This window comes from Thamnophis sirtalis, unplaced genomic scaffold (genome assembly GCF_051295495.1).
Source record: "Thamnophis sirtalis isolate CommonGarterSnake01/CBP01778 unplaced genomic scaffold, rThaSir2_p1.2 scaffold_12, whole genome shotgun sequence".
In the NCBI taxonomy this organism is placed as follows: Eukaryota; Metazoa; Chordata; class Lepidosauria; order Squamata; family Natricidae; genus Thamnophis; species Thamnophis sirtalis.
The window spans coordinates 56,010,511-56,031,170 of NW_028261392.1; the positions used below are offsets into that span (position 1 = coordinate 56,010,511).

At 38.7% G+C, this 20,660-nt stretch overlaps 1 protein-coding gene across 9 annotated transcripts in view; it reads left to right on the top strand.

Annotated features, from left to right (window-relative positions):
• PRRC2C (proline rich coiled-coil 2C) overlaps positions 1–20,660 on the top strand; it is a 76,505-nt gene that overhangs the window by 4,584 nt on the left and 51,261 nt on the right. For all 9 annotated transcript variants that reach the window (XM_087726682.1, XM_087726688.1, XM_087726683.1 and 6 more), the window contains exons 2-13: positions 2,583–2,734; positions 3,912–4,089; positions 5,262–5,371; positions 8,063–8,200; positions 10,462–10,703; positions 13,352–13,431; positions 14,335–14,468; positions 14,558–14,645; positions 15,223–15,337; positions 16,186–16,266; positions 17,334–17,874; positions 18,424–18,584. In XM_087726682.1, coding sequence (XP_087582808.1) covers positions 2,620–2,734; positions 3,912–4,089; positions 5,262–5,371; positions 8,063–8,200; positions 10,462–10,703; positions 13,352–13,431; positions 14,335–14,468; positions 14,558–14,645; positions 15,223–15,337; positions 16,186–16,266; positions 17,334–17,874; positions 18,424–18,584 — 1,983 coding nt within the window. In that variant the 5' untranslated portion in view covers positions 2,583–2,619. The remainder of the gene's footprint in view (positions 1–2,582; positions 2,735–3,911; positions 4,090–5,261; positions 5,372–8,062; positions 8,201–10,461; positions 10,704–13,351; positions 13,432–14,334; positions 14,469–14,557; positions 14,646–15,222; positions 15,338–16,185; positions 16,267–17,333; positions 17,875–18,423; positions 18,585–20,660) is intronic.

Here is a 20,660-nt window from a genome sequence, read left to right on the forward strand (position 1 = left end):
CCTATTTGCACTCTGATGTAGATAAACCCTCAAGTAACCAGGTGACTGCAAAAAGTATAACTCCTTTCATTCCTCATCATTCAATCAGAACTGAAGAAACGTCTTGGGTAAGAATGTTTTTAAGGAAAAAATCAAGAAAGTCTAGTTGCCTTTGGGACAATCATGACCTGGATGATTGAGAATATCCATAGGCAGTTGCCATTGCTTGTTCCAGCTTTAATAGTCCCCCCCCCCTTGTTGAGAAGAGTCCAGCACAATTCCTCATCAATGATATAGTCGATGACTCAGTCAGGGATTAGGACTTGGCCAACTCCTACTGGCCATTTTATGCTGCTGCAATCTTGCCCATTCTTTCTTGATCGTTGGTTACAGTCTTTGTTGGCCATTTTGCCTTGAAGTGTGAAAGAGGCTGGATACCCTGCAAAGTCAAGAAGGATTGGCAGTGAAGGCAATGCATAGTATACTTTCCTGTGTCTTGTACCTGGAGCAAAGTATTTGAATGTTTGTTCGGTTGTGACTATTCTATGTGTAAAATTCCACACTTGAAAACTTTATTTATGTACTGAGAAAGCTGACATTGGTGAAATAATGATATCCATTAAGCTAAGCTATGGGATGGTCTTTACTTAAGGTTGTAAATATGTGTTTCCATTTGGAGACAAATTCTTCCAGGGGTCCAATTGACAATGCTGCTGTAATATAAATAATTTGTTCCTCTTTGAAGCTGTCCATGTTCAACAGATAATGACTAATACATTAGACAGGCAGTCCATTTTTATGGACTTTATATTTAAGTAGAAGCATTTTCAAGGCTTTTGTGGTTTCACATTGAGCAAGATTTAATGTTTAATCACAGTGTATGAATTTGCCTTGATGTATTCTGCTAGTACCGCTATTTGTTTTTCTTAAGACTTTTGCACTTTAAAAGAGATTTTATACTATGAAAATCAGTAATTATAGTTGTTTCTTACATAATTGAGCTATAATTTATTTTCTTTTTTTAAAAAAATAAAACAATCAGTGCAGATGGTTGACATAAGAACAATATTGTTATATAAATTAATAAAGGGATTTCTTCAGCTGTGTCCCTAAATAGATAGTTCTGTAATAGAGTATTTGTTGTTAGCACACTATTTTCAAATTCCTGTAAACTTAGGAATACTAACACTATTTTCCCTAGAATTCCATTTGGAATTTAGCATGCTGTTTATATTACAAAAGCAGAGTAGATTTTATATGTGCTATTTCAATTTGCCATCCTAAGATATAAGACAGTAAAATTTAAAGGATTGTAGTTTTATATTTTTATGTATTTGCATTCTATTTTAATGCTTAGCTAGAATCTTATATACACTGTATGGATACAGTAGTCTTCTGAGATGTTTTGCTTGCTGTTGCAACTAGAGTTTAAAAAGTATTTTTTTTAAAGCTTAATTGTTTGAGAAGAGCTCTGAATAAGTGATTCTTTGGAAGTGCTAGGGTCTTGTTCCTTGCATGTGTTTACGTATTTATCTTATATCTTATGGTATAAAATGCTCTTCTAAATTTGGCAGTGTTATGCTATGTTCTGATGCTTGTTTATTTGGTGCACTCCCTTACAAATTACCTCACAATGCACTTTAATGCAAATCTAGTCTTCACATTAAATTTGACTTCTGAATTAAATGTTTTAAAAGTTGTTCACCAATGAAGGATGGGAACTTGCAAGTGCAGAAGGTTTAAAGATTTGCTTGGGGTTAGATTAATTAAACTATCTAGATTAAGTTAGACATATTAACATGACGTACGAATGAAAACCTATTTTCTGTTTTCTATAGTTTGATCAGACTATAATGTATCTGTTCTCAAATACTTTATAGCAATTGCCATACGTGGAAACATTTTGAATTTATATAGTCTAGCATACTGGTCAGCGAATGTTTTTTGTAAACTGCTATATCTGTCTCCCACAGTTGTTGGCTACTGAAAGGCCACTGCCCTTACCCTGGACAGCCCCATCCTCAGCTCCTCTTCTAACCCCAGGATCTTGGTGGAGGCTCAGGCTTGATCTGCTACTCTCTTTTCCATCCAGTTCTTAGCTGCAGATCACGTAAAAGCAGGGGGTGGGTCAGATTTAGCTGTGGACAATAACTTGCTGACCCCCCTGACCTCAAAGATTGATACCTGGTCTAAGAAATGAGTACATCTATAGAGAGTTTGATTATCTGAACTTTGATGTATAAATCCTAATGTTAACTACTCTGTATGCATGAATATAGATGAGGTCACACACAAAGTTACTTGGAGCATATTAGTAGCATTCATTTTAGATTATCCCATCTCTTTAATACATTTTAATTCTGATATTTGTCTTGCTGTTACTAAAAATCAAACTCTTTAACAGGATTTCTGGAACACACTTAACAATTTCATTATTTGTTGTGCTATTTCATATATTGGAAAGCTACCACAGAGTTTTTTATGGAGCAGCTGCACTACATTCTGAATATCCCAATTCCCATGATAATTACATCTGTTGTTGCATGGATGTGTCTTTTTTTTTTTAGGTTGTTATAACTAGTCAGTTTATTGTTCCTTTTCAGGGGGTGAGCAAGGAGATTCCAGACTCGATGAACTGAAATGTCTGAGAAGTCAAGCCAGAGCACAAAAGCAAAGGACGGGAAAACAAAGTATGCAACACTTAGTTTATTCAATACATATAAAGGAAAGGCTCTGGAAACACAGAAAACTACAGGTATGTTTGTTAAAATAGAGTATTTACTACCCATTTATTAGGTCTTGGTTGGTTTTAATTTTGTTTTGTGCGAGAAATATCAGCACTTAAGGCATTTTAACTTCAAATTTTCAATTTTGCAACCTACTTACCTCTATTAATTTACATGCCTGACAGTTTTATAGTTAATATTCAGATATTTTAAAATAATTATACTAAAACTAACTCTAAAAAGCCTTCTGGCAAGATTGTATGTAAATTCCAGTGTGCTTCGTCTTTTGATAATCTAGCATTGAGTCCATGGATTTCATCTGTCATCTCTTAAATATTTGTGTTTGATTTGTATAAATTTTATTTTATTACATTGTTCATTGTTATGAATATATTAATGAAAAATGGTTTACATCCATAATAAAACCCGTGTACTTGAGGAACAAATTCACAGTAAATACAAGCTCCATGAGCAAAGAAGGGGAAAAAAGAATTTCACAATTCCTATCATAGTTGCTGGTCTTTAAAAGAGAGCAATAAACAAAAATAGAACTAATTTATACTTGATGTAGGAAAGTTCTCTCTATAAATCTTATAGCTCAACATTAGACTTTAATGATGTTTTGTACTGTTTACTATTTTTTAAAATAAGACCTCAGAAGAATAATCAGGTATTTAACGTGCTATATTCACTTGTCCATATATTAATTTGAAAACCAAGAGTTACCGTATTTTTCACTTCAAAAGACACACCTGACCATAAGAAGCATCTAGGTTTAGAGGAGGAAAACAAGAAAAAAAAATCAGGCGGAGCCTGAGAGGACCACAAATAGGTGTCTTCTCATATGCTAGCTCTGCCTTTTGACTCCTGCACTACGGAAAACAGACAGAAGAGATGGGCAATGGCAAAGACAGAAGAGGTGGGATTCAGCACTGTAAAAGGACCCCACCGCCGCAGCCCGGCTGCTATTCATCAAAGGACCAGCACCATCTACCTTTGGTGGTGGGGGTGCATCTCATGGAGTGAAAAATACGGTATATTTTTCTCCATCATTTGCAAGTAAATGAGAGGGCAGGAATTTGTTCCTAGTTTTTCAATGTCCCAAAATATAATTTTTGATAGTATTTTGCCAAGAAATTTTTTTTCAAGAAAAAAAGGATGAGTAGACGCACATTAACAGTTTATAATTATTATATTTTTGCATAGTTGCAGCTCGTCATGGATTACAAAGTCTTGGGAAAGTTGCTGTTTCACGGAGAATGCCCCCTCCAGCTAACCTCCCTAGTCTTAAAGCAGAAAACAAAGGCAATGATCCCAACATAAACATTGTGCCTAAGGATGGCACAGGTTGGGCTTCTAAACAAGAACAACATGAGGAAGAAAAGTAAGTTGCACTACAAATCATCCTTCCTTTTATTAATGTAACATTTTAGCATATGCTGCTAAAGCAGAGTTTTACAGAACACTACAGGTAGTCCTTGCTTAACAACCATTCATTCACTGACCACTTGTAGTTACAATAGCAATGAACCAATAGTTGGTTCCTTAAAGCTGGTCCTTAAAGTTGTGGCATCCCTGTAATCACATGATAAGAATTTGGATACTTGGCACCTCCCTAAATTTACAACTGCAACGTATGTCTCGATGCCTCCATTTGCTTAACTCCCTCCCATATCCCACCTTTTGGCTATCCTGCCACTTCTGCTGCCTGTCTCTTCTGCCCCCCCCATCACCCCAACTGACCTTCACCATCAACTTCCTCCTGCCCAGAAAAGGCAGCTGTTGACTCTTCACAAGGCCCATTATTACTTAATTAGTAATAATTATAAATTTTATAAGAATTTCATGCAAATACTAGCACTTTAGTTTTCTGATAATTTATTACCTGTGTTTCCTTGGAGTAAAAAGAAATAAAATCCCTCAATTTGATTCTCATCCCCATTTGGGAGATACAGCTGTGTGAAAAATCCTGCACGCTTTACGGTTTACAGTTTATGACATTTTTGGGATAGGCCATTGATTTTATGGTATTTCATGCTAACTGCTATGCAAATATTGTTATATTTAAATAAATACTGGATGATTTTTTAAGTGAAAAGCATAACTTTTTTGCAATTTGGTGCTGTTTGGATGGGAATTGTGAATGTTCTTGCATGCTTACAATGCATGCTTACAATAACTATGAAAACAGATTAACTGATGCAGACCCAGTGGCATACGTGTTGCAATTACTAAGGCCGATGTTAACATTTTTATTGTTTGTGGCCCTGAAAAGGACTGTTTAGGTAACCAAACATGGTTACTAATATGAAATTGGCCAGCCCTTATTGCTTATCACTAAGCGGCATCGCTTCGGCATAGACTGTATAAGCCTTTGCACGTGATCTTTGGTGACAATGTGGTGCCGTAGGTTTGCCATCCCGGATATAAGTTGTTCTGCTCTTATTATAGAAGCTTTCAGTAATGATTTGAAGTTTTGAATTCTTTGTTAAAATGTGGTTTGTAGTCATGTTAGCCATTTTCTCTCAAGCATTTTCAAATTTCTCTTGCTTTTAGACCAGTAGAAGTACCACAGGTACAGCCAAAACCTGCAGTTCCTGCTCCTCCAGAAGCGCCTCCTGTTGTCAAATCATGGGCTAATACCAAGCAGGGTGGACAGGGTGATGGTGAGTGAAGGAAAGATGGGCCAATCTAGCTGAGCCAATAATTCCACACTGCAGTTTTCTCCCAAGACCCATCAATTCTTTCATTTTCTTATTTATTTGGGTAATATTAGAGATGTAGTAGAATCATTATTCTTTGGTGAAATATGGTTGCATAGCTTTGAAAGTTTGAAGTGTGTAGGAGTTGCCTTCTGAAGGAAAACTTAGGAGAGACTATTAAAGGATGAGACGGTAGTATCACAAGTTTAGAAGTTTAGAATAATAGAGTTGGAAGGGACCTTGGAGGTCTTCTAGTCCAATCCCTGCTTAAGCAGGATAGCCTACGCCACTTCAGACAAATGGTTATCCAATCTCTTCTTTAAAACTTCCAGTGTTGGAGCATTCACAACTTCTGGAGGCAAGTTCCACTGATTAATTGTTTTAGGGGTGGAGGGGGGATTACACCAAAATGCTAGTAGGGGCACAGATACAGCTGGCTTTGGTAGGTCTGTGCGTGATCAGAGTATGTTCCTGACAGAAGTAGTTTGGAAATAGAAGCCAGGAAGAAAAGGACCAAGTATATTGATGGCAGTAGCTGAGAAGAAGGAAAACACTGGGGAGATTAGGGGGTCAATTTGACTGGGGAGTATGTTGCACTGGGGGAGAGAGAAAAGAAGCTTAGAAGCTCAGCCCAGTGAGTTACTCTTGTGGGAGTTGCTGTGGAGAAGAAGGGAATAACTTCATTCCCTCTGTTTGCTTTGTACTTGCTTTGTCTAGGCTTCGATTATTTTAACACACCAAAGAGGTCACGTTGCTAAAGTGATGATCTAAAACTAGAACTTTTGGAAAGGATTTTGCTCTAAATATAAACACTTTCTTTCTGTTTAGTGCATTCTCCTCAAGTCAGAACCATAAGGGATTCAATCCTGGGTGTGTGGTCTGTGTCTGAACAGTTGATGCAAAAGAGATACTGCCCTTTAGGGAGCTGTTGAAGGATGCTAATGGAAAGCTATTTTGGTCATTATATCTTCTACATGTGTTATTGTTTGTTCATATGTATGGCTGCTGCTGCTGCTTCTGTGGCCTTGAGGGAGAGTGGAGAGAGAGCAGAGTTTCTCTAGCACAGAGATGGCAAACCTTTTTCTAAAGGTGTGCCAAAATTGTGTGTGTGTGCGCGGGCTATTGCACTTTTGTGTGTGTCCTCGCCCACAATTCACCCGCCCCACCCTTGCGCACACAACCCCCCCTCACTCGCACGCAGGGGGGGGGAGTTTTCGCCCTCCCCATGCTCCGGAGGCTTTCCTGAAGCCTGGGGAGGGCGAAAAGAGCCTCCCCCGGAGGCCCTCTAGAAGTTGGAAGCTAACTGTTTCCGAACTTCCGGTTGGCCCGTTGAGTCTGTTTTATGCCCTCCCCCGGCCCTCCAGACTGCTGAAAATCAACTAGTTGGCGTTCATATGTGTGCCGGAGCTGGCAGCTCACGTGCCAACTGTGGCACACTTGCCATAGGTTCACCATCACGGCTCTAGCATATAGTGGGAACTATGAAGCTCGGAAGGGATTTGTCAGATAAGGAAATGTTGGTAAATAGGCTTAGTGTAATTGATCTCATCCAGCCATCTCCCTGTTGGTAATTGGTCTAACACAAATTGCAGTGAGTCTTAAAAGTTTGTGAACCCCTTTGAATTTTCAGTATTTCTGCATAAATATGACCTAAACATATGTTCTCCCTACATCTCTTAAATCTAATTACAAAAAATTAAACAAATAAGTCAAAAACAATTACCTCCAATAGACCGATTAGATCCCACAGATTAGGCCTCCTCCGAATTCCATCCGCCGGCCAATGCCGGCTGGCGACTACCCGGAGGAGAGCCTTCTCTGTGACTGCTCCGACCCTCTGGAATGAGCTCCCCGTGGAGATTCGAACCCTCACTAACCTCCAGGCCTTCCGCAAAGCCCTTAAAACCTGGCTGTTCCCACAGGCCTGGGGCTAAAGAGCTTTCCCCCCCCCCCCGAATGGTATGGTTGTTGTGTGCTTTTAAATTGTGTATTGTTTTGTTCGTCTTTTTTATCCCTTATCTGTATCCCCTTCCCTGACTTGGATTGTGAGCCGCCCTGAGTCCCCTTCGGGGAAAAGGGCGGCATATAAGTGCAATAAATTCAATTCAATTCAATACATTAAATTTGTTCATTTAATTATTGAGAAAAATGATCCAACCCTATATGATAAAAGCATAAAACTTTTTAAGGTATGTTTACAAATAGCGTAAGAGTCACCTCTAGGCAAACATATATACATACATACATTCTGCGAGCAGTTTTGATTGATACAATACCAAAAAGTTACTAAGACCCTAAAAAGAGTGCGGCGAACAACAAAGATGATAAGGGGTTTGGAGGCTAAATCAATGAACAGCTAAGGCAACTAGGAATGTTCAACCTAACAAGAGAAAGATTGGGATGACATGATAGCTGTCAACTTGACTGTTGGAGATTTTCAAGAAAAGATTGAACAAACTTTTGTCTAGGAAGGAATAAGGATTCACACCTTGAGCAGGGTATGACTAGAAGATCTCTAAAGTTCCTTCCAGCCCTATGATTCTGTGATTCTAAATCTTCTGAAGCAATATGAATTGTGATAGAATATATTTTAAATATAAGGATAAAAGAATATTATGTGCAGTATTGACTTAGTTTTTTTTTAATAACTTTCAGGTCCTGGAGCTCAAGTAAATAGTTATTTCCAGCAAGAGTTTCCTAGTTTGCAGGCAGCTGGAGATCAAGAAAAGGGAAATAAAGAAAAGGATGCACCTGAAGAGCCTTACGGTCCTGGGCCAAGTTTGCGTCCACAAAGTAGGTGTGCCTAAAATAACTTAAGATTGTTGTGGTTGTGGAGCTCCTGGTGAGTTTTTCATCTTGGGGAATGCTGTTTCTGTTCAGGATTATGTGGTTTTTTTTAATCTGTTTTTTTATCTATGTACTAGAGTTAACACATTGTCTTAGACTTGAGCAGCCTTAACAAATCTAATGAATAAATTTAAATTTTCTTCATAGAATTCAATATTAATTCACATTTGATTCATGTCAGAATTAATTTGCAAATAATATCCTAATGTATCTATCTAGGATTAAGGATTTTAATCTATTTGCTTTCATTAGTTGAAACCTCATTTACAAATTGATATTTTCTGTTTTATTTTTGGTTGCTCACTAAATTTGTAAAAGAAATACTCAGTTCTCCAGTGCACTGCTCGGAGAGTCCAATGCTGGGTTAACACAGCCTATCTGCCCTTGGATTGAGTGATATTTTTAGTTGACCACCCCTCTCTTTGCCTCTGCATGCTCAGTTCGAAAACTCAGTCCGCCCGTTGGGACTGTTTTGGGAGTGCTCCAGTCTAAGGTCAGATAGGCTTGAAAGTTTCCCACTTTGGACCACGTTTGGATTCTCATATTAGAGAAAATTATATCTGTTGCAAGAACTGTCAAAATTGATGCCTTGGAGGTTTGTGTCGCTTTAAGAGGGCACCCGAATTTGTAAAAGAAATACTCAGTTTATCACATTCCCTATTTTGAGTGGTAGGTTGGAATATCATTATGGTTGCAGTGGTTGATGTTTTCTTTTAACACAAAATAAACCAAATTGGCAAAGATGAACAAAGACAATTTATACTTCATACCAAACAATAGTTTTGTGTTCTTTAACTGAAAAGAGTTAAACATGTAAAATGTAGTCTGGAATCCATCTGTTTTCAAATATGCAGGCTCAAAGGCCTTCAGAAGTGGAACAATGCCCATTATGCTTGTCAAATAAAAGATGGATCTAGAAATACTGCTAGATATGTAGGGGTTAGTACTACAGGTGGTCCTCGACTTAACAATGACAGAATTTCCATCACTAAACAATGTCATAAAGTACAACTGCATGGTTTAGTAATGGCAGTCCCTGCAGTCCTAGTTGTTGATGTTAACTGAATGCTATGGTTGTTAGGCAAAGTAATGTCCTACCCGCTTCCCACAATGAAAGTCAATGGGGAAGCCAGCAGCATGTTGCAAGTTCCAGGCCAGCAGGTAGATAGGTGGCTAGTGTTTGATGGAATGGGGCGTGAGGGATTTGTATGGATTTGAAGGTAGCATAGCAAGTGTGCAAGTTTAGGGATTGTTCATGGAAAGGTACAGCAAGGATTGGGCAGGGAGTGCATGTGGTTGTGAATCCCTCCCTCCAGAGAGGGAGCACAAGGGTCCAGCATAGGTCTGAGAGGGTGCTTGAAGGGTGGACTTTGGGAGTGTATAAGTGGCCAGTGTGGCATGAATGCAAAGATGCTAAAGAAGGGTACATGGGTGGGAGAGAATTACCATAGCAACTTGTGACTTCCCTGCTGGTTTCCCCATTGACTTTCTGGACAAGTTGGCAGGGAAGATTGCAAAAAGCAATCATGATCACAGGATGCTGGAACCAGTCATTAAAGTTGTAATAACTGGCAAGTCAGTTTAGCCTAATGGTTAAAGCACCAGGTTAGAAACCAGGACGCCATGAGTTCTAGTCGTGCTTTACATATGAAAGCCAGCTAGGTGACTTTGGGCCAGTCGCTCTCTTAGCCCACCTTAGAGTGTTGTTGTTGTGGGGGAAATAGGAAGGACTACTAGGTATGTTCATTGCAGTCATGTGAGACAGCTGGAACTCTGAGGACTGGTCATAATCTTCATTCATTCAGCACCATTGTAATTTTGAACAGATACTGAACAAATGGCCATAGGACTACCTGTACATTAGCAAATATTTCTGATTTCCCGCTTTCCGAGGACTGGCAGTCAGTTTTTTCCTGCTCAGTCATATTGGGAAAGTGCACTGCATAATATTAGGGTTTTCCAAAAGTGAGATGTTCCAAAAATACTGAGAGATGCTTAGTATGATGAGACAACCCCTTTTTGTAAGTTGATCCCACCCTTTATAGTGGTGAAGGAAAAAACAAACCTCATCACCCAGTTCATTCAGTAATCATCTAGATTACAGAGCTCCAGTTGGCTGCTTTAACTTTTTTCAGGCAGTGGAAGGGGAAAATAAAACTGGTATTGGTACAGCACCTCAGAATTTGATGTTCCCTTTTCCAATGCAGATGTTGCTAGCTGGAGAGAAGGTGGAGGCAGAAGTTTAAACTCTCCAAACTCTCCAACTGATCAAGAAGCAAAACCTCTTATTCAAGAAGATGGTAATATGCCTGGACCAACAGAACCAATTGATGCCCTTAAGATACCAGAAAAGAAGGAGATACGGCTAGCACCACCTCCCCCACCTAAGATGAATGGCCAGCAACAGCCAGGGATCCCTCCTCAGTATAAAGGAATGATACCACCCTATGTAAGTCTGATAGATCAAATTCTTGCAAAGTTTCTTTCACTTCCAAGAGTCATGTTATAAAGAATGGAATGTGTGAGGCAAATTATTCCTATAGAGCAGATAGCATGTATGGCCTGTTTGCTAATCATTCTCTTCCATTTCTGGTGTGGCTTTAGATCATATTTAAGCAGTAGACAAAGTGAAACAATAATAACCTTTTTAAAGAATCTTACAAAACATAAAATGTTGAGAAAGAATCTCTATAGCCTCAGGATTCAAAAGGTATCTTTTGGTTTGTGATCAGATTAATTGAAACAGGAACATGCATGAAACAAACAAAAAATATTTTACTTCAGATTAGCACCCCTCTTCCCCCCAGAACCAAGCACCTTCACTTCCTCCTGAACTTTCTAAATTAGCTCATTCCAAAGGAACAAAACTCAAACCTTTTCAAATTTCTGGCCATCAGAAATAATGTGAAATCAGAACAAATCCCTAGCTCCCTTTTTTTTTAACCCAAGGCCACCAGTACCAATATAGATATAGATGCTGATTTTTGCTACAATTTACCCAAATAGAACAGGGAAAAATAAAATAATAAAAACAAATTCTTTGAAGTCCCTAACAGCTTTGATAGAAGAGAAAACTCAACATTCGTACTGCAGAACAACAGACTTAATCTTCAATTGGCAGTTATTTAGCTTCTAATAACATATAACATTTTTCAGCTCCAAGACTGAATCCCAACCTAACCAAGTAACATTATTGCACTTCCATTGCTATGATACTACAGGATTTCTTTAAATGTATATGAACCTGTCATTGGTAGGATGGGAAGAAGTTGCGCTGGTTTCAAAACTGGGCTGTTCCTGCTTAATTGCATGGATAGTGTAGGTTAGCATTCCACAATAAATTTAAAAAGCCAGCACACTGCACTCCTATTTTACCAGACTCTGCTATCGATAGTATTATTTATACCAGCAGTCCCAATCCTTTCTGGCACCAGGGACCAATTTCAGAAGAAAAATTGTCTTCCACGGATGGGGGTGGGGTGGGTGGTTTTGTGCACAACCTACATCATGTACAGGTGAAGCTTCAGTCACTTACCCGGCCCAGTTCCTAAAACTAGGGATTGGGGAGCCCTGATTTATAACACATGAGCAGAAAGTACTAATTCTAGCCTTATAATCAGCAATGAAGCCAGTGCATTTTTTTCATTTTTCTAAATCTACCTTGAGGCTAACATCAATAAGATATAAGGCACATACTTCAGACCATGGACACAGAAACTTCTCACATTCACTCCTCTAGATCCATATCACACTACGCATGAAAAATTGAATAATTTTAACTCAATTATAGAACTAAAAATGTATATCGATTTTGAATCATTGGGGAGGAGTAAGTTTTTCAGGGGAGTTGGAGCTGAAATTTTGGAAAAATTGAAATAAATACATGAATGTATAAACTGCCTTCAAAATGACCATTGTTTTGAGACTTAGTATAGGACAGTGATGGCGAACCTTTTAGATACTGAGTGCCCAAACTGTGCGCATGCATGCACAGATATACACGGATGTGTGGGACATGCGCAGCAGAGACCTGAAGACCAGCAGGACATCCCAACACCGGCAGCACAGCAAGAGGCAATCTTCTTTCATGAGCTTCTGTTTCGTCATTTGCGGGGAAACAAAAGCTCACAAAAAGAGAGAGATCTGACCTGGGGTGACGGCGCCCGTTCCAGCAGAGGGCTCTGTGTACCACCTCTGGCCCGAGTGCCATAAGTTTGCCATCACGGGCATAGGACATAATGAATCCTCCAATTGCTAGATCAGAAGCAAGCAGTTCATCTTTTTCCACATCTTTTCATTTCTACCCAAGAACTAAGTCCTTGCATCTTTAAATTTTGTTGTCTTAATTGCCATAGTTTGTTTTAAAAGTTTATTAAGAAAATAGAGCAGGCTGTTTTGGATAGATTGATTGCTTCATCTATTATGATTTATAATTACATGAGATGTCAGAAATGTCCTTCAATTGTATTAGTTGAAGTTACAGAAACTAGCAAATTCAGAATATTGTATCAGCTTAATATTCTAAGATATGAATAATTGTTTTGCTTATGCAGGCATTCTATGTGTTCCTTTCCTGGTTGACTGAGCAATTATAGAAAGTTTTCAATTAATTATACTTTTGGACAAAACAAGTCAGGAAACTAATCAAACTTCAGAACTTACAAAAATACAAAATCAGATTCATAGTGCGGTTTAACATCCTGACATTATCTTAAACTGGTGATTTTGTTCACATTGGGAATGTATGATATATCAATGACTTCTGATTCAACTGGATATGTGAAGCCTGACCAAAGGGACTGTATGTGTTAACTAATTGTTAATGTTATCTTATTGAGCTAATTTGCAATAATTTGCTAATTTGTTTAAATATAGCCATACATTTTCTGAAATAAATGATATACTTCTGCATAATTTTGCTATGTAAATTAGTAAATTCCTTTTGACCTTTTAAAAACTTAGTTTAAAATTTCATACGGGAACCAATTTATCATTGCTTAGATTACAGTTTAGCATTGTGCATAGCATTTATGTAATCATTTTTATGCATAATTTTGATATTTAGTTATTACTGATTTAGTCTTTTTTTTTCTTTAGATGCTTAATCAGTACCCTAAACTAGCGTATCCACCAATGGCAGGTCCCAACAGATTTCCTGCCCCATCTGAGAGCAGCAGGTGAGAAAGCCAATTGTTTTGCTTGCTTTGTTCCAAAATCAGTTTGCACTTGATACTACAACTAGATTTGCTTATTAACTGTATAATCATGTCTCCAGAAAGTTAGACATTGTGCATTTACAGTACATTATGTGGCTGAAATTTGTAATCTCTTAGCAGACAATGAGAACTCTGTATATACTGGTACCAAGAAGTTTAGCTTATTCCTCTATTGACTCCTAAAGTTTAATTAGCTTCTAGTAAAAAATATACTTCAGTATTTTTTCAGTACTGTGTTAAACCAATCATTTAATCCTTAAATTGGAAGAGTCCATTTAGCCATGGACATCTGATCCCCTGCTCCATGCAAGAATTCAGATTAAAGCCTTTCTTGATATATTGCTTTAGATCTATCTAGGATCTAAATCTATCTATTTAGATCAGGGTGTCAAACTTGATTTCATTGATGGGCCGCCTCAGGGTTATACTTGACCTCGGAAGGGGGGGGGGCATGGCCAGCTTAAGGTCATTAGTGTCTGTGGTGGCCTGAGAGTTCTCCCAGCAATAATGGACTCCCAAGCTCCATTTTCGGCTGCAACAGCTTCCTGAAACCCTCTGCCAGTAAAAACGGAGCTCAGGAGGACCACACGGCCTTCCCCAGCTCCATTTATGCTAGCATAGGCACCATGGGCCGGTCTTTTGCTGTTTCCAGGGCGGCCCTAAGGGCCAGATCTAAGCACCCCTTGGGCCAAATTTGGCCTTGAGTTTGATACCCCTGATTTAGATAAACCCAGTCTCTGCTTAAACATGCTGTATGAAAAGAATCCTGCCTAATATGATAATTTTCTCTCATTTGTTAACTAAGTTGAGTACCATTTTCTGAGTTTTAAATTCAAATGTGTGACATGTTTTCTCTTTTTCTAGAAACCCAAGAGGAAGGGGGCCACCTTCACGGAACTCCGAAGCTGTAGAACGTCCTTCAATCCTAAGTGCTAATGAACTCAAAGAACTTGATAAGTTTGATAATTTAGATGCTGAAGCTGATGAGGGCTGGGCTGGTAAGCAATGTAGATCTTGATATACATCGAACTAAAATTGCATGCAGAAAAAAAGTATCCATCATGCTAATCTCCAATTTGTTATTTAGGAGCTCAAAGTGAAGTAGATTATACTGAACAGTTGAACTTCAGTGATGATGATGAACAGGGAGGTAATCAGAAAGAACAGGAAAACAGGTAATAAATATAGATACAGAAAATATAAAAATCATCTGCTAGTCTTTTAAGTTCTGTGTATAATGTTTGCATCACTTTGCCATTGTGGTATAGTGCACAGGTATCTACCGGGTGTAAATATCTGTTTAAGTATAGAATTTGCATTAGCTAAATAATGTTGAGTATGTCATTGCCATCCATCTAGCCCGTTTCACATTTGAGAACTAGCATTGTGTAATGATTAAGGAATTGAGCTATGAGCAGAGAGACCCCAGTTCTAGTCCATCAGTCACCTATGCTCTTTCAATGACTTTGGGACAATCATCTCTCAGATGTGGTGGAGAGAGCAATAGGCATGCGATCTTAAGCTTCTGAATGAAAGGCAGGATATGTATATTTGTAATCTCTGCATGTTTCTCATTGTGTTAATTTTGTTTTTCTGTGGCTCATTGGTTCATGGTTCCATTTTCAGCTACCTTAAACACTTGATGGGCTTGCTTTAGTAATGCAATATTTATGAAATTAGTACAAAGTTGGTAAAATATGTTTGGCATAAAATTTTTATGCATAAGTGTTTCCATTTGTATGTTTTATATAGTAATGAATCTACTAGAGATGTAGACAAGAAAGACGTAGAAGATTCTAAATCATCTGCTCCTTTGCCATCAGTTGGATCAAAAGGAGCATATAGCAAAAGCAGTCAATTCGACCAGGTACGTGTTGTTGCTGTCTCTTTAGAATCATATTGTTCCTGAAGAACATTTTTTTTCTCAGCTAAGCACATGTGCCAAAAGTCTGAATGTTCAATTTTTTCCATGCTACGAGTGGCATTTACTGTTCCAAACAGAATTCTATTTATTAGTTTGAGAAAAGTTGCAGTAAAAATATTTCTTCCTCTCTCTTCCAGTAGCAATTAAATCTGATCCTTTTTCCATTGATCATTAAAGTTAACAAGTAGCCTTTTATGATTAGTGCTATGTGCAATATATGTGTAGCAGAGGTGGGTTGCTCCCAGATTGGGCAAACTGGTAGTAATGGCGGCATGAGGTCCCACCGGGTCTGAATCGGTGGTAACAAAATTGGCAACCCACCACTGATGTGTAATATATATTTATGAGTTAAGTTTAATTGCTTTGGAAAAGAGTTATCTTTCATAGATTTGAAATATATTTCGATTGCACATTTTAGGCAAAAGCAGAAGATGTTTCTTTTTGGCATGATTTTTAATTAATGTTTGCTTGTTCTTGGTTTCACTATTTAAAATCAGTTAGGTTTTATTGTTGTTTTAAATTCTGTTTAAAATGTATGTATGTATAATTTTATCATGTCCTATATATCAAAATATCAGCTTGAAAGTAAGAAATAATTTCGTATGTTTAAAAACAAATAATTTTACATGTTTAAATAGATAAATTGATATGTATTAGGGGAAGGATTTCAACTTTTCTGCTTTTACACTACCTCTAAGTAAAATTTAATTTGAAACGGTTAACTTTGTTCAACATTTTAATTTCATATGAATATCCACAAAGGGTTGTTTTTTTTAATTAAAATCTAACAGGGACGTGGAGTGTTACCAGCACAATCTTCAGCACTTGAGAGAAGTAGTAGTTCTGGACTTCATGCAAAATCAATTCTTCAGGTATCATCAAATGCTTGTTTAACAGAAATAATCTCTGATTCACATACAAAATATTCCTTTACCTGTTTTTTAAAATGCTGATAGTTTCTGTTAGAAGTTCTGTAAGAAGTTGAATTTGGACATTTTTTCCTTTAATGCCTTTGCTGAATTCATAGGTTGAACTCCAAATTGAATGTGTGGGATGTATTTGTATGTCATTTTTTTCTAATTGCACTAAATGAATAAATAAATGCATTTATTTATTCATTCATTTAACTGATTTATATGACTGCAGATCTTAAGCAACTCTGGATGGCTTACAACAACCATAAAACCAATAAATGAGGTAGTAATAAGAACAAAACAATTTTTAAAAATCCTGTTCATTAATTATCCTCCTTGGGATGCTCTACTGCAGGCTTAGCTACTTCCATGTCTTCTACCCATATAATGCCAGCACATCAATAAAAAGCAAGGTGTTAATGGCTTTCAAAAAAAAAAAAACCACCTAGAATGGGGTCCTGTTGAATTGCTGGCAGGAGGGATTCCCCAATGTAGCAGCAGCTGCAGAAAAGTCCTGCTTCTGAGGTCCCACTGGATGGCAAGATTTCAGGGAGGGAGATTACAATTTAAAATACAAGGCTGCTATTCCTTAAGTTTTCGATTTCAGTCAGCCTAAGGAATTAAAAATTAATTCATGGGGAAGTTCAAAATAATAAAAGTCTTGCAAACAAATACTTAATGTTTTAGAAGAAGGATTATTTTAAATATCTTTTAACACTGAAAATGTCCTTAACTGTACAGCATGTACATTTTGGGGATTAAATGTTCTTAAATGTGTGTACATTTTGATTATTCTTCGATGAAAATAGATCAAATTCCAGGATCTCCAGCAATGTTTTTTCATTTATAATTGGCACTATTTATTTTTTATTAAACCTGACCCAAGATTATATGACAAATTATTTTGAGGTCTCACTTCCAAAGAGAATTGAAGAGCCGTTTTGCCTATGTATTTAGGCAAAGGGAATTTCATAGTACGTCTTTGGTTTAAATATTTACTGGTCTTCTTGTTTTTTCTTTTTTAGCATCCACATCCAGATCGCATGGCAGGACCAGGAAGGCAAGCTTCCTTTCCTCCTAGGCCAGCACCAGATGATGATGAGATTTGGAAGCAGAGGCGAAGACAGCAGACAGAAATATCTGCATCAGTAGAACGAGCCCGTAAAAGGAGAGAAGAGGAGGAGCGAAGAATGGAGGAACAAAGAAAAGCTGCATGTGCTGAGAAATTAAAACGCTTAAATGAGAAATTTGGGTGTGCACCAAAGCCAACTCGAGAAGAGCCATTGAAAGAAAAAGAAATTATCAGAGAAAAAGATGTTGAAAGGGAAAAGGAACCAACTATTGAAAAGGAGGAAGAAAAATTGATAGATGTGGAAATAAAAGAAAATCAAGAAAAAGGCAAAGAAGTAGAAAAGGAGAAAGAAAGAGAGGAGAAAGAAGAAGTGGAAGAGGAACTTAAAGTAGAGGAGAAACCTAAAACTGAAATTTCTGAGCCTCAGGAGTCTGTCATTGCCCCAGTGATATTAGAGAAAGAAGAAAAAGAAACCACCATTGAGGAAGAAAGAGGTTTGTATCAATTCCTTTGTTAATGTAAAGTATAATTTTCATCCATATATAATATAGTTATACTTTAGTTTTCAGCATTCCTTGTTTTCACTCAAGTTGACTAAAACTTTGGCAGTATTTCAGGGGGTGGGCGCAAGATCAGATTGGAAGCAAGCAATATTTTGTGAATGCTAGAATATCAGCGAGATCTAGACTTAAAAAATTTGGACATCCTGAAATAGGCATTGTGTGTTTCGTAAGCAGGAACACATTTTTAAATATGATTAAAATAGAAGCCTTGCAAAATAATGCCTGGAAAGTCAATTACAGTATAATTTTGAACATTTTTGGTATCCGCAGATTGCCCTTTATGTTCCAGTATAGCTTTAATTGGAACATCTGCAATAAACATTTTGAAATTGATTCTTAGTTTAAATACCAGTTTGCCTAATTTAAGCTACTCTGGTGACAACTTCTTATAAAACACTGAATTTATATATTTTGTTTTGTTCATAATTTTATCAGTTAAATCATATGTGGCACTAATTTTCTGTCTTTTCCCTTGGACAGACTGTCAACTTGTTTCCACCATACAAGAAACCGATCATAATGAAAAAGACAATTCACATGAAAATGAGCCTGATTCTGGAGCTCAGCCTCGTCCTGCTGTTTCTTCTGGCTATTCAAAGCAGTTTCAGAAATCATTGCCACCACGATTTCAGAGACAACAGGTAATCTCAAGCTTTATAGTACATATTTTATTCCATTTCATTTATGGAATCAAATAAGTAACTAAAGATTGCTTATAACTAGACTCCACTGAATAAGTAATTGCTTCCATGATCCAAATTTAATCTAGCAATTCTCCAGTGCGCTGCTTGGAGAATCCAAGCATGAGTTAACTTTGTCCATTAGCTTAGAGAGTGAGTTGTAAAATTGTTGACCACGCCTCCTCTGACTGGAAGAGTTCAGTTTTTTAACTCAGTCGAGCCTGAAGAGACGTAAAAAAAAATTCTCTAGGACAATAGACAATATTTTAACTCATAATGATTGCATCTTAGGATAATTACTTGTTTTATTCATTTGGATAAATTCACTATTTATTGATGGGCACGAGCGGGCTAGCTGTTCCGTTCTGATGGGTAGCGACCACACCCATTTCATTTACTGGTGCTTTGCAGTAAGATGCGGACGACTTGACCTGCATGGTTATTGTTTTTCCGTTTGGAGATGTCGCCCGGCAAAAGGGATTGTCACTGTCCCTTGCCTATTAGTTGCTTTAATTGAGAGTTGCCGCGATTGAGAGTTGGTTCACCACTCTCGTGTCAGCTGGCGTGGGTGCAACCCGCTTGTAGTGCGGTCAGTCCCCTAGTAACATTCATCGAGCCGCTGCTGCTGCCATCACCACCATCACTGTCTTGCAGGCAGCCATTGCCTTCTTGTCTTTTGGCTCCCTCGCTATTGCAGCGGGTGTTTTGGGTTGCAATTTGAATTTCGCACCGTTTGAAGAGACACTGAAGGAGTGGCTCTCCTGTTCACGCTGAAATTGGTGTGACGTCATAACTGCCGCAGATTGTGTGCTTGGGAGGTCAATTTGCCGCCATTCCGGCATTGCACACGTGGTTTGGATTCAGAGCAGTTGTGGCAGCCTGTGCTCCAGCTACGCTAGTGATAGTCATTTGGCAGCCGTTTCAGCACCGATATCTCCAGATCCATCGCTTTTCTCTTCGTGCATATTGATCACCACCGTGAACTTGGGCGTTCAATTGTATATCTCCCTTAAGAGCTGAGATAATGGCGGATTATTCTGTATCTGGGAGCTGCGCTGCAGCTGACTCTTCTCCCCTGCTGCAGCCTGAAACCGCTAGGGTCAGCATGAGGATGGACAGATCCACCTCTAAGACCACTGGTAGCGGGTCCCGAGCATCCGCCTCGTCCGTGGCTCGGGATAGGGCCGCCAAGTGCAAGGAAAGGGGCAAACCTTTACCCAAGCCTCCCGCAGCCACAGTTACTAGCAGGTCCCCACTGGCTCTAACAGCAGAAGGATCTCCATCTGGATTCCTCTTTAATCTAGCAGGGATCCAAGGTTGGTCTCCCGACATCCCAATACCACAGGGATTTTCATCTGAGGCATGGCATTGGGACTCCAATCCCCTTCCAGACCTTCTGAAATGGACCTAGCCCCGGTGCCTACACCTAGGCGTTCGGTCCCGGTTGCCACCTTCACCCCTATGGCTGCAGAGTTGAGGCCCGAGGAAGGCCTCACATGCAGCCTTCCCCCTGAGATAAAGGATAGGATCTCAGCAGCTATTTCACAGGGCGTAGATGCAGAGCTCCAACGTAGGGATCAACAGCCTCGGCTTTTGGTCTTATCCAGGGACTTGTCCACTTCTCAAATGGACCACCCCCCTCACCTCTTCCTTCTATTCATAGTGAAGGTTCAGTGTTGGATGAGGAGGATGATATGGGGGATCAGGAACTTTCCGATGATGAGGGTCTGGTGCAGGACAAGCCTGCATTCTTTGGTTTATTTTGGCCCATCTTGTTCAGATCACTTTTGTACAAGGCTAAAGCCACAGCCAATTCGGGCGGGAGGGGGGGACTATCACACAAGCTAGCACTGCGGTTGGTCTAGATTCCACAGATCGTCTATTTTCGGAACAAGTTCTGAAAAAGGAGGTCATTCCATTCCCTAAACTATTTTTAGATGTTGTCCAATGACAGTGGACACAACCAGCTGCTGTCCCACTTCCTAGCAATGGCGTCAGGAAGCTCTATAGTTTAACTCTGGTGTTGGACGGGATTCT